The sequence below is a fragment of the Palaemon carinicauda genome, chromosome 24, assembly GCF_036898095.1.
Source record: "Palaemon carinicauda isolate YSFRI2023 chromosome 24, ASM3689809v2, whole genome shotgun sequence".
Lineage (NCBI taxonomy): Eukaryota > Metazoa > Arthropoda > Malacostraca > Decapoda > Palaemonidae > Palaemon > Palaemon carinicauda.
The window spans coordinates 86,882,561-86,895,925 of NC_090748.1; the positions used below are offsets into that span (position 1 = coordinate 86,882,561).

The 13,365-nt window shown below is 38.4% G+C and overlaps 1 protein-coding gene across 1 annotated transcript; it reads right to left on the bottom strand.

The window, feature by feature from the left end:
* Nucleotides 1–454: 454 nt before the first annotated feature.
* Nucleotides 455–12,370, bottom strand: LOC137618470 (flagellar attachment zone protein 1-like). The gene is made up of 3 exons (XM_068348631.1): nt 12,223–12,370; nt 947–1,503; nt 455–901 (listed from the first exon to the last, which is right to left on the bottom strand). The coding sequence occupies exons 1-3, from the start codon at nt 12,368–12,370 to the stop codon at nt 455–457; spliced, it is 1,152 nt and encodes a 383-aa protein (XP_068204732.1).
* Between the last annotated feature and the right edge of the window lie 995 nt (nt 12,371–13,365).

The window sequence follows — 13,365 nt, forward strand, 5'->3', positions numbered from 1 at the left end:
TTTTTTTTTTTTTGTGGGGATACTATTCTCCCCATTTTATTATTTTTATTTCATTTTTTTTTTGGTGGCGATATTACAATCACCATTTTTCTTTTTTGGTTTATTTTTTATGGCGATTTTATAATCACCATATTTTTTTTTTTTTTTTTTTTTTTTTTTTTAGTGGTGGCGATATAATCCCCAGATTTTGTCATATTTTGTGTTGCGGTATAATTCCTCTTTATTTTTTTATCCAGTCCTGCCTTCTTGTCTCTTGAAAGGCGAATCTATTCAACTGGCTATCCCATATTAAATCTCCAGTCTGCTCACCAGAAATTTCCATATAATATAATTCCTTCAACTCGGGGTGTATTTGAGAGAGACCTTCTACAAGTTGAGTAATAGCATAATTCTTATTATTTAATTCCGTCTCTAGGTTCATATTTCTTTCCATCATAGCTTGATACTTCTCCTTTTAAATTGCAAATTCGTCTGCAACGGAAGTTAGATTGCTAATTTCTTCTTCCAGAGTTTTATTCTTCTCGTCGGCCTTCACCAACATATTTCTTGTGGCTCTCTCCTCCGAGAGGTCTCTCTTCAGTCGTCTATTCTCTGCTTTAACACCAGCAATTTCTTTCCAGAGTTTTTCGAGTTCCTCCTCAGCCATTTCCAGATCGCACACCGCGTCTTTCTTAATTAATAGTTCAGTCTTCAGTTTGCTGTTCTCATCCAGGACAGTATCCAATTTAGTCCCTATTCTATAGACCTCGTCGACTGCAGCATTAAGTTCACTTTCTAAAGCTGCCTTTTCACAAACGTTTTCGGTCTCCAGTCTCTTGTTTTCAGCCTTGACACTGTCCAGTTCAGCCCAGAGTGTTCGGATCTCTTTGTCAGCACTTTCGACGTATTCCTCCAAGTCGCTCTTTTCCAAAAGTTTCTCGTTGGCTGTTTCGAGATCTCATGTTACTCTTTCCAGCTTCTTCTCGAGTATCCTAATTTCCTCATGGGCATTTTCTAATTCCTTTTCTACGGCTACCTTGGCCAAAAACTCATCACGAATTTGATCGTTACGAGCTTCAGCTTTTTCTAGACTTACAAAAAGCGACTCTATATTCTTATTTGCTCTATGCAAATCATCAATTAAAGCGAAGTTACCGATGTTATTACATACCTCAATTTCTCCTGCCTGAACAAATGTCTTGGCTGAAAGCTCCTCTCGAAGTTCATCGTTTTGACTTTCAGCTTTCTCTAAACTTGCCATAAGACCCTTAATTTTCTTATTGGCGCTATCTAAATCTGCATTTAAAGCTGATATGGCTATTTTGTCCTTAGATAACTCAATTTCTTCTGCCTCTGCGTCATGCACCTCTTCACAGATGCGTTGTAAGTCATTGGTCGTTTCCGTTTCTTGGTGTATTCTAGCGAAGAAATCATCAAACAACTGAATTCCCTCTTCTGCACCATCCAACTCCTCACTTAGATCCTTTTGCGATGCTTCCTCCAATTGTGCGTGTTCCTTAGTTTCTTCGGCAACATAATTTGCCCCATCGTAGACTGCTGGATGCAGTCTCTCCATTTCCTCCCGATCCATCAAATCCAAGAATTTTTCTGCTTCTCTATGTGAATCCTCTTCTCCCCAGCACCATGCCATGGCGCCAAAAACTGTCAAAGATCCAAATAATATCATTCTGTCAGTCATAAATCTAACCATTTTGTATAGTAAAAATTTACTCAATGCCTTCCATGGCTAACGAATATAGCATTAGAATTAGAAAAAAAATATTGACACATTTCTCTGAAGACGAAGAATTCCTGGAGCCAAGGAAGATGAAGATTCGAGTCTTCACTGGAGACAAAATAATCCTGCAGCAGCCATTGAGAAACAGTTCAAGGCCTGGCAAAAAACCAATAGATTTCCAATTACTCCGTCTTTGGGAGGTCAGTTGGAGACGAAATAATACTGAAGAAAACCGACTCAAAGATCCAGTGAAGACAAGAAAATCCTGCAGACTTTGGGAGCTCAATCGAAGATGTTTACAACGACGATTCTGAAATGGCCTCTCTCTCTCTCTCTCTCTCTCTCTCTCTCTCTCTCTCCGCCTTTGGGGGATCAGGGATCAGTTAGAGACAAAATAATTCTGAAGCCCTTGAGAAACGGACCAAGACCTGGCAGAAAACCGACTTAAAGATCCAGTGAAGACAAAAAAATCCTGCAGACTTTAGGAGCTCAATCGAAGATGTCTACAACGACGATTCTGAAATGGTTCTCTCTCTCTCTCTCTCTCTCTCTCTCTCTCTCTCTCTCTCTCTCTCTCTCTCTCTCTCTCTCTCTCTCTCGCCTTTGGGGGATCAGTTAGAGACGAAATAATTCTGAAGCCCTTGAGAAACGGACCAAGACCTGGCAGAAAACCGACTTAAAGATCCAGTGAAGACAAAAAAATCCTGCAGACTTTGGGAGCTCAATCGAAGATGTCCACAACAACGATTCTGAAATGTCTTCACATACACACACACACCCTCTCTCTCTCGCTCTCTCTCTCTCTCTCTCTCTCTCTCTCTCTCTCTCTCTCTCTCTCTCTCTCTCTCTCTCTCTCTACATATATATATATATATATATATATATATATATATATATATATATATATATATATATATATATTATGTTACATACAATTATATATGTATATATGTGTGTACAGTATACACACACACACATCTATATATATATATATATATATATATATATATATATATATATATATATACATATATATATATATATATATATATATATATATATAAATATATACATATATATATGTATATATATATAGTATGCATGTATGTATATGCTTGTATTTATTCATATATATGTGCGTATGTGTATATATACTTACACATACACACACACACACACACACACACATATATATATATATATATATATATATATATATATATATATATATATTTATTTATTTATTTATTTATATATCACCTTATGCAAAGACCGAATAGCTAGTCAAAAATGTTTGAATAACTACTAGTGAATTAATAATTTATACCAGATTATTATACAGTTACCCAAGTTAAGTACTGTTCTGATATGTACATATATATATAATGTATTTATATATATACATAAGTATATACATAAATATATACATATATATATATATATATATATATATATATATATATATATATATATATATATATATATATATATATATATATATATATATATATATAAAGGGACTGGCGAAATCTAACTGAGGCCTTTTGCGTCAATAGGCTCAGGAGGACATGATAATGATGATAATATATGTGGATATATACTGTACATACATACACCCAGATAAGTAGGTATGTATGTATATATATATATATATATATATATACTGTAGAGCGTGTACACTTGTTAGTTTGCACTTATTCACTGAATATTCAATTGTTTACGATGGGCTGGCTATTGTGTCGCTACATGCCATAAAATTGTAGTTCCAATATTTTCTAAGCTTTGAAAGGTATATATTGCGCAAGCGGAACTTACGGTCTATATGACAGTTACTCGTTTGAAGTAATTGTTTACTGTTAAGAACCGACTTGATGGTTCATCAGGTTCTATAAGTTTTAAGGCATTCGGGACTGGAAAAACTGACAGAGATAGAGACTAGCAACGGAGGGAGGAACTAAAGCAAAATAAAGTAACCTTAAACTATTTTATTATAATTACATATTTACACTAAGTATACAAATGAGTCCGCAAGTCAGTCAAAATTAACATTAATACGAAGTTAATTTACAGATTATTTGCATCATTATATACAACGTTATTCAAAGAAAAAAAATAATCATACACAAAACTAAAGACATTCAAAATGAACCAGCAGCATTACTCCAAATAATTAATATGCTCAAAATTAGTCAGCATCAAAATTAAATATAAAGACAGTTAAATCATTCAAAAAATGAAAATAATAAACATTGTAAGAAAGCAGTAAAATATTACATAATTCAAATGTGTGACTTCTAAACAATTCCGAGAATTAGGCAAAACAAGGCATCATTAGGTCAACCTTCAAAAGGTCCCACTCCACCTAAGGAGATTACAGCTTACGACACACCAACAACAGACAAACCTATACACAAGGTCATCAATACAGCTCCATGCTGCCAATGAGGTTAACCCTCCAAACAGTGTCGTTCCCCAGCTGACAAAAATACACTAATGATGCCCAGTGGAGCCACACTCCACATGACGTCGTCCTCCATACGACGAAAACACACTAATTCCGGCCAAAGCTGCTGCCCAATGAGGTCACACTCGACACGTCGTCCTCTCGACGACGAAAACACGCTAGTACTGCTGCCCAGTGATGTCATACTCAACATGTCGTACTCTCGACGGTGAAAACACACCAATGCTGGCCAAAGGCTGCCGACCTCCAACTCGAAGATCATACTCCGTCCGACGGCTTCAAATCAAATAACCAGGTATCCAGTACCTGACGCTGCCACGTACTGGTCCACAGGTAAGCATACTTGACTGCCTCTGACTGACTGACTGACTGACTGACTGCTATCGGACATCTTCCGACACACGTCAACTCACTTGACCCTCAAGAAAAAGAACAACAGGTTAATGGTGATTATTAAACAAGCAATACTAAGAAACAAGCGGAATACACTTGTTCCAACAAAGCCACTTAACCTAACACCTCACTACCTCAAGAAAAAAAAAATTCACAATTTTTTTTTTTTTTTTTTTTAAACAGCACCTCTCTTACCCTCCTCCGATGCTGCCACGAACCTGCCAGTCAAACAGTGCCGAATCCTGTCACGGTCGCCATTGTTAAGAACTGACTTGATGGTTCATCAGGTTCTTTAAGTTTTAAGGCATTCGGGACTGGAAAAACTGACAGAGATAGAGACTAGCAACGGAGGGAGGAACTAAAGCAAAATAAAGTAACCTTAAACTAGTTTATTATAATTACATATTTACACTAAGTATACAAAAGAGTCCGCAAGTCAGTCAAAATTAACATTAATACAAAGTTAATTTACAGATTATTTGCATCATTATATACAACGTTATTCAAAGAAAAAAAATAATCATACACAAGACTCAAGACATTCAAAATGAACCAGCAGCATTACTCCAAATAATTAATTTGCTCAAAATTAGTCAGCATCAAAATTAAATATAAAGACAGTTAAATCATTCAAAAAATGAAAATAATAAACATTGTAAGAAAGCAGTAAATTATTACATAATTCAAATGTGTGACTTCTAAACAATTCCGAGAATTAGGCAAAACAAGGCATCATTAGGTCAACCTTCAAAAGGTCCCACTCCACCTAAGGAGATTACAGCTTACGACACACCAACAACAGACAAACCTATACACAAGGTCATCAATACAGCTCCATGCTGCCAATGAGGTTAACCCTCCACACAGTGTCGTTCCCCAGCTGACAAAAATACACTAATGATGCCCAGTGGAGCCACACTCCACATGACGTCGTCCTCCATACGACGCAAACACACTAATTCCGGCCAAAGCTGCTGCCCAATGAGGTCACACTCGACACGTCGTCCTCTCAACGACGAAAACACGCTAATACTGCTGCCCAGTGATGTCATACTCAACATGTTGTACTCTCGACGGTGAAAACACACCAATGCTGGCCAAAGGCTGCCGACCTCCAACTCGAAGATCATACTCCGTCCAACGGCTTCAAATCAAATAACCAGGTATCCAGTACCTGACGCTGCCACGTACTGGTCCACAGGTAAGCATACCTGACTACCTCTGACTGACTGACTGACTGACTGACTGACTGACTGACTGCTATCGGACATCTTCCGACACACGTCAACTCACTTGACCCTCAAGAAAAAGAACAACAGGTTAATGGTGATTATTAAACAAGCAATACTAAGAAACAAGCGGAATACACTTGTTCCAACAAAGCCACTTAACCTAACATTTACTTTATAAGTTTAATTATTTAATTTTATTAATTATTTGTCATTAACACTACTAGTTACTTTACTGAGTAGTAGGCCTATTATTAAAGATATTTAACTAAATTATTAAGATTGAATTGAAAAAGCTTTGAAGCTAACTACCGACCAGTTATTCTACATTGTCAGACATAAATGCTATATTTCTTCGCTCTGAAGTTCAAATTTCCTTATTTTAAGGACAGAGTTCATCGCTGTTATATAATCCAAAGATATTTTAATGAAATTCGAGTTATTGTCTAGATCCAGTAACCCTAATTTCTAACTGATATTGTCTACAATATCAACTATAAGTTGCAGAAAACTACTCAATCTATCTTAGGGTTATGGTGGCCTATTGGAAACGTCTCTGCCTGGCGATCATTGGACTAGGGTTTGAGACCCGCTCAACCTCGATAACTTTAAATCAATCAATCAATCAATCAACCTCTATAGTTTTTTGTATTGTCTGCAACCTCACCATCCTTGTGAGCTAGGGATGGGTGTTTGGGGAGCCTATATGTCTACCTGCTGAGTTATTAGCAGCTATTGCCTGGCCTTTCCTGATCCTAGCTTAGGTGGAAAGTGGTCTTAGCCGCTGATCATATGTACACATGGTCAATCTCTAGGTCCTAGAGTCTAGGGCATTGTCCTACAGACCCGTGTCACTGTCCCTTGCCTCTGCCGTTTATGATCGACCTTTAAACAATTAAATACCCTCTGGGTACTGCATCCTACCCAGTTGTCCCAGGGTATCATATGTCACCTCATTCATCATGGCATGCCTTACCTTATTAACCTATTAACCTATCCTTGGAAGTCATCTCCTAGCTCTGAATCGAATTCAACTTTTACAAGGCTAGTATGAATGAATTCGGAATGGATTAATATAACAGAAAATATCTACATGATACATACATATACCGAGGCACTTCCCCCTATTTTGGGGGGTAGCCGACATCAAACAAATGAAACAAAAAAGGGGACCTCTCCTCTCTACATTCATCCCAGCCTGACAAGTGACTCAACCGAGTTCGGCTGGTACTGCTAGGGTGCCACAGCCCACCCTCCCCCGTTATCCACCACAGATGAAGTTTCATAACGCTGAATCCCCTACTGCTACCTCCGCGGTCATCCAAGGCACCGGAGGAAGCAGCAGGGCCTACCGGAACTGCGTCACAATCGCTCGCCATTCATTCCTATTTCTAGCACGCTCTCTTGCCTCTCTCACATCTATCCTCCTATCACCCAGAGCTTTCTTCACTCCATCCATCCACCCAAACCTTGGCCTTCCTCTTGTACTTCTCCCATCAACTCTTGCATTCATCACCTCCTTTAGCAGACAGCCATTTTCCATTCTCTCAACATGGCCAAACCACCTCAACATATTCATATCCACTCTAGCTGTTAACTCATTTCTTACACTCGTTCTCACCCTCACTACTTCGTTCCTAACCCTATCTACTCGAGATATACCAGCCATACTCCTTAGACACTTCATCTCAAACACATTCAATTTCTCTCTCTCCGTCACTTTCATTCCCCATAACTCCGATCCATACATCACAGTTGGTACAATCACTTTCTCATACAGAACTCTCTTTTCAATCATGCCCAACCCTCTATTTTTACTACTCTCTTAACTGCCCCCAACGCTTTGCATCCTTCATTCACTCTCTGACGTACATGTGCTTCCACTCCACCATTTGCTGCAACAACAGACCCCAAGTACTTAAACTGATCCACTTCCTCAAGTAACTCTCCATTCAACATAACATTCAACCACGCACCACCTTCCCTTCTCGTACATCTCATAACCTTACTCTTACCCACATTAACTCTCAACTCCCTTCTCTCACACACCCTTCCAAATTCTGTCATTAATCGGCCAAGCTTCTCTTCCTCGTCTGCAACAAGTACAGTATCATCCGCAAACAACAACTGATTTACCTCCCATTCATGGTCATTCTCGTCTACCAGTTTCAATCCTCGTCCAAGCACTCGAGCTTTCACCTCTCTTACCATTCCATCAACATACAAGTTAAACAACCACGGCGACATCACCCATCCCTGTCTCAGCCCCACTCTCACGGGAAACCAATCACTCACTTCATTTCCTATCTTAATACATGCTTTACTACCTTTGCAGAAACTGTTCACTGCTTGCAACAACCTTCCACCAACTCCATATAACCTCATCACATTCGACATTGCTTCCCTATCAACTCTATCATACACTTTCTCCAGATCCATAAACGCAACATACACCTCCTTACCCTTTGCTAAATATTTCTCGCATATCTGCCTAACTGTAAAAATCTGATTCATACAACCCCTACCTCTTCTAAAACCACCCTGTACTTCTAAGATTGCATTCTTTGTTTTATCCTTAATCCTATTAATCAGTACTCTACCATACACTTTTCCAACTACACTCAACAAACTAATACCCCTTGAATTACAACACTCATGCACATCTCCCCTCCCCTTATATAGTGGTACAATACACGCACAAACCCAATCTACTGGTACCATAGACAACACAAAACACATATTAAACAATCTCATCAACCATTCAAGTACAGTCACACCCCCTTCCTTCAACATCTCAGCTCTCACACCATCCATACCAGATGCTTCTCCTGCACTAATTTCATCTAGTGCTCTCCTCACTTCCTCTCTTGTAATCTCTCTCTCATTCTTATCTCCCGTCACCAGCACCTCAACACCTGCAACAGCAATTATATCTGCCTCCCTATTATCCTCAACATTCAGTAAACTTTCAAAATATTCCGCCCACCTTTTCCTTGCCTCCCCTCCTTTTAACAACCTTCCATTTCCATCTTTCACTGTCTCTTCAATTCTTGAACTGGCTTTCCTTATTCTCTTCATTTCTTTCCAAAACTTATTCTCTTCATATGAATGCCCCAATCCCTGACCCCACCTCAGGTCAGCTGCCCTCTTTGCCTCACTTACCTTGCTCTTTACTTCCACATTTTTCTCTCTATATCTTTCATACTTCTCTACACTATTACTCTGTAGCCATTCTTCAAAAGCCCTCTTTTTCTCTTCCACTTTTGCCTTCAATCCTTCAATCCACCATTCACTGCCCTTCCTCATGCTGCCTCCAACAAACTTCTTGCCACACACGTCACTTGCAACCCCAACAAAATTTTCTTTTACTAACTTCCACTCCTCCTCTAAATTACCAGTTTCTCTTACTTTCACTTCGTCATATGCCATTACCTTTCTTGATATTTACCTTTTACCCCCGGTTTTATTAGCTCTTCAACCCTCACTAGCTCCCTTTTACATCCACCTACTCTATTCCCCCACTCTTTTGCTACAACTAATTTTCCTTCCACTAAAAAATTATCAGACATACCGTTAGCCATACCCCTAAACACGTGCACGTCTTTCAATCTTCCAAACTTTCTTTTAGTTATCATCACATAATCCATTAATACCCTTTCTACCACTCATACATTTGCCACTCTTACCCATGTATACTTGTTTTTATCTTCCTATTTGAAAAAGCTAGAACCATCTCTTGCTCAACACACATAGCTACCAGTCTCTCACCACTCTCATTTTCACCTGGTATGCCATACTTCCCAATGACACCTACGTCTCCAGCGCCCACTCTAGCATTTAAGTCACCCATGACAACTACATAATTCCTTTTACACACCTAGTTAATTCATTCCAGAACTCATTCCGCTCTTCTTCACTTTTCTCACAACCTGGGCCATACACACTGACAAAAGCCCAACATTCCCTACCCAACCTAACTCTTACCCACATTAACCTAGATGATATCTCCTTCCATTCCACTACTTTACCCTTCATCCATTCACTCAGCAATAAAGCCACACCTTCTCTTTCTCTTCCCCTTTCAATCCCAGACACTCTACCAGACATTTCACCAAATATCACTTCACCTTTCCCTTTTATCTTTGTCTTACACAAAGGCAATATATCCATCCTTCTATTCCTAAACATACTTCCAATCTCACATATTTTACTCTCTATCGTACTACATCCACACACTTTCAAACACCAGAAAACTAGAGTGCGGGGAGCAGTCACTCTCCCCCCAGCTCCACCTCTTTGATGTCTCACAGGTTTATAATACAGGAGAGGGGGTTCTCAGACCCCTCGTCCCATCCCTTTTATTCGCCTCTTACGACACGCAGGGATACGTTGGCACTATTCTATTTTTTTTTTTTTATGCCCCGCGGCCACAGGGGTCATAAAAGGATAAATTATGGGTGGAAGTTTTCTATACATAGAAATTAAAATTTCTTGAAAACTTTAAAATCATAAAATCAGAGAAACTATCAGAATCTGATAAAATGTCAGACATAGTTTTCTAACAAACCTAAATATCCCAGCTTAGCCTCTTCAAACAACCCTCATAATTATTGAAACTTGAAACGTCATCAAAGTTCCAATCTTGCCTTACAAAAGACAACGCTCAGAAATGGAATCTCAGACTTCACATTTACTTGCAATTTCCTCTTTTTGAAAACACTATTTCTTTCACCAGTAAGAAAATATGATACTCTGACCTATTCGTTTTAATCTGTAATGCATACTTTTGTTCTCATGAAATAAATCATTTAAATTCTGTTAAATTCCTGTTTTTGACAAATCAGTTTAGGGTTATCTTAGTCGAGTCTTGATATATTTGTACTCAAACTCTACTGGGTTAGTTTAAGTAGTTGTTAGGTTAGGTTAAGTTGGCTTTGAGTAAAGGTAAAGGTAAATGTGTCTGGTTTCAGTAACAATTTCAACAGAATAGATACTCATCAGAATGTCAGCCTATCAAGCCCAACTCCCCACTGTGGTGCCCAACCACAGCCGTGCCCTTTCCAGTAAACAGCTTAAACTCACGGTCCGAGGGTGGCGGCATCGATTTGCTACCATGAGGCTGTCAATACGTTACTACTGTACTCGCCAGGAAGCCAGTTTAGGTTGATTTCAGTCGACTCAGGATGTATTTGTACGCAAATCCTATTGGATTAGTTTAAGAAGTAGTTGCTATGTTAGGTTTCAGTATGTCACTTAAGGATGCTGTAGTGGTTTGCGGACTGTGGCCAAAGGTAGCACCCGAACTGCCTAGTGCCCGAATACCGAACACACTCCAACGTTCACTACACAAAAAGGTAAAACTGTGGAATACCCAAAATATCTAGGTAACAGGTCGAGAGAACGGAGTACTGGGCACCACCCCTTGATTTATACTGGGCAAGGGGACCCAGCTAAAAAATATAATTGCATTATATTCTTCAGAGATAAGCCGTTTTCAGGTTATTCAAGAAACAAAAAAAAAATGGAAAAAACAATGATACCAAAGAAAAAAAATTAGTGGCTGAGAAGAGGACACAATGGTATAAGGTTTTGGAATGAAATTCTGTCTTCATAAAACAAGAAAAGTATTTATTTGAAAGTGGAAAAAATTCTTATCATTCCTGAGAGAAAAAATACAAAACTATAGTATGAAAAGTCAGATCTTCAAAAAACATAAGCAGAGACCTAGGTAGCCTATATCCAAGGCAGGGCCTCATAGGAATCAACCCTCTAAAAGTTAACAAGGAAAAAAAAAAAGATTTGAATAACAAAAAACAAGAACTATTCACACGTTGAACACACTTATGGGTTCCAGATGCAAGTATAAACAAAGGCACACCCTAGCCGGGTATCTGTTTGGGATACATTCAAATACAAGTAGCTTGCCTCACGATCAAAGGGATTATAAAACAAGGTTGCAATTCATGCGGCAAAACTAGAGGTTCCAGGCAAACTTGCTTTTAACAGTCTTCATCAGGCTGACTAGCAACATAATTAGGTGCAGGATCATGCAATATTATTCCAGAGAAAATTCCATACTTATGACAGGAAAAACTTCAAGCTTAAAGGAGATACCCCGCAACACTGTGGTTCATTATCTGCATGAGCAGTCAACCGGGTTGGGGCATTGACAACCCATAAAAGTTTGGCTGCCACTAAAAACTTTTCTATGCCACTTTATGTTCAACTTCTAGTTTCCACTTCAAACCCTACAGGGAGTAGGGCGTGCTGTAAAAAAAATGATGTAATTAGACAAGGTTGAAGGACCAAAATATAACAGACTACAAATATAATATAATGAAAAAATAAAAAATAATTTGTATTTTTTCTTAACTGTCATATTAATTTTTCCACAATGCATTTGAAAGATTGCTTCTAACCATCATCAGTAACATGCGTCTTATAGATGTCCAAGTGAGGCTCGTTGAATTTCTTAGCTTCCCGCTGAAAACCATCTACAACCTTAATGAAGAATTCATAACCAACAACGTGACACGCAGTAGAGAAAGACACATTTCTTGTTGTCATATCTTTATTGGATTTTCATTTACCAATAATTATCACAAAAACATGGCAGAAGTTCTACAGTCTACAGAAACATAAAACCATGCACAGACAATCTCGAAAAGTTTATTGATTTATCATATTGATGTATAGGTAAAGATGAGGCATACAGACATCCCTTTCTAGACATATCAATTTATTTCTTCAAGTTCATGTTAAAAAGCGAGGCCCTTCTAAAAGATCCCATATAAAGGACAAAGATGTGCAGATTAGATGCAAAGTAAAACAATATATAGAAAAACACGTTTTGTAAACAATTATTGGTCAGCTGATCTAGCCGATGAAGATTTATTTATTCATTATCCACAGGCAAGAGCTTCCTAAATTATCTTAAACAGTGCCAGAGAATTATGAGAAACAACTGGGTGTAGCCAAAAATCTTCAACTAGGTCTGCCCATAAGAATCGTGATTTCCCGCCACCTTCTCACAGCAGATTCATGTAAACATAATAATAATAACAGATTTTTTACCTCCGCCAAAGGTTAATGGAGTCGTCCATGACCTAAGATCTATCTGTGACGGAAATTTCGTCAAAATCCGTCAATTTGTTTTGACGTTCTTTAGAATGGCGAAAAATTCAAATCCGGACCTAGAATCCGGATATGGTTCATCTCTAAATTATAATGGGGTCGTCCATGACTTAAGATCTGTATGTGGTGAAAATTTCATCAAAATCCGACATGTAATTTTGACGTAATCCTGTCCACAGACACACACAGACAAATAAATGAATAAATAAACCGACTTGATTTTATAACCTCCTTTGAGGAAGTAATAGAACAGATTATAGGTAATTATGATAATTTAATAGTGGCCGACACGAAGGGCATGCATGTCACATTCATGTACCGTTTGCTAGAACAGAGAAGATTTACGTTAATAGGCAAAGCGAACTGCCATATATCATTGTCTACGAATGGCGTGCATGTCACATTCATGTACCGCTTGTTAGAACAGA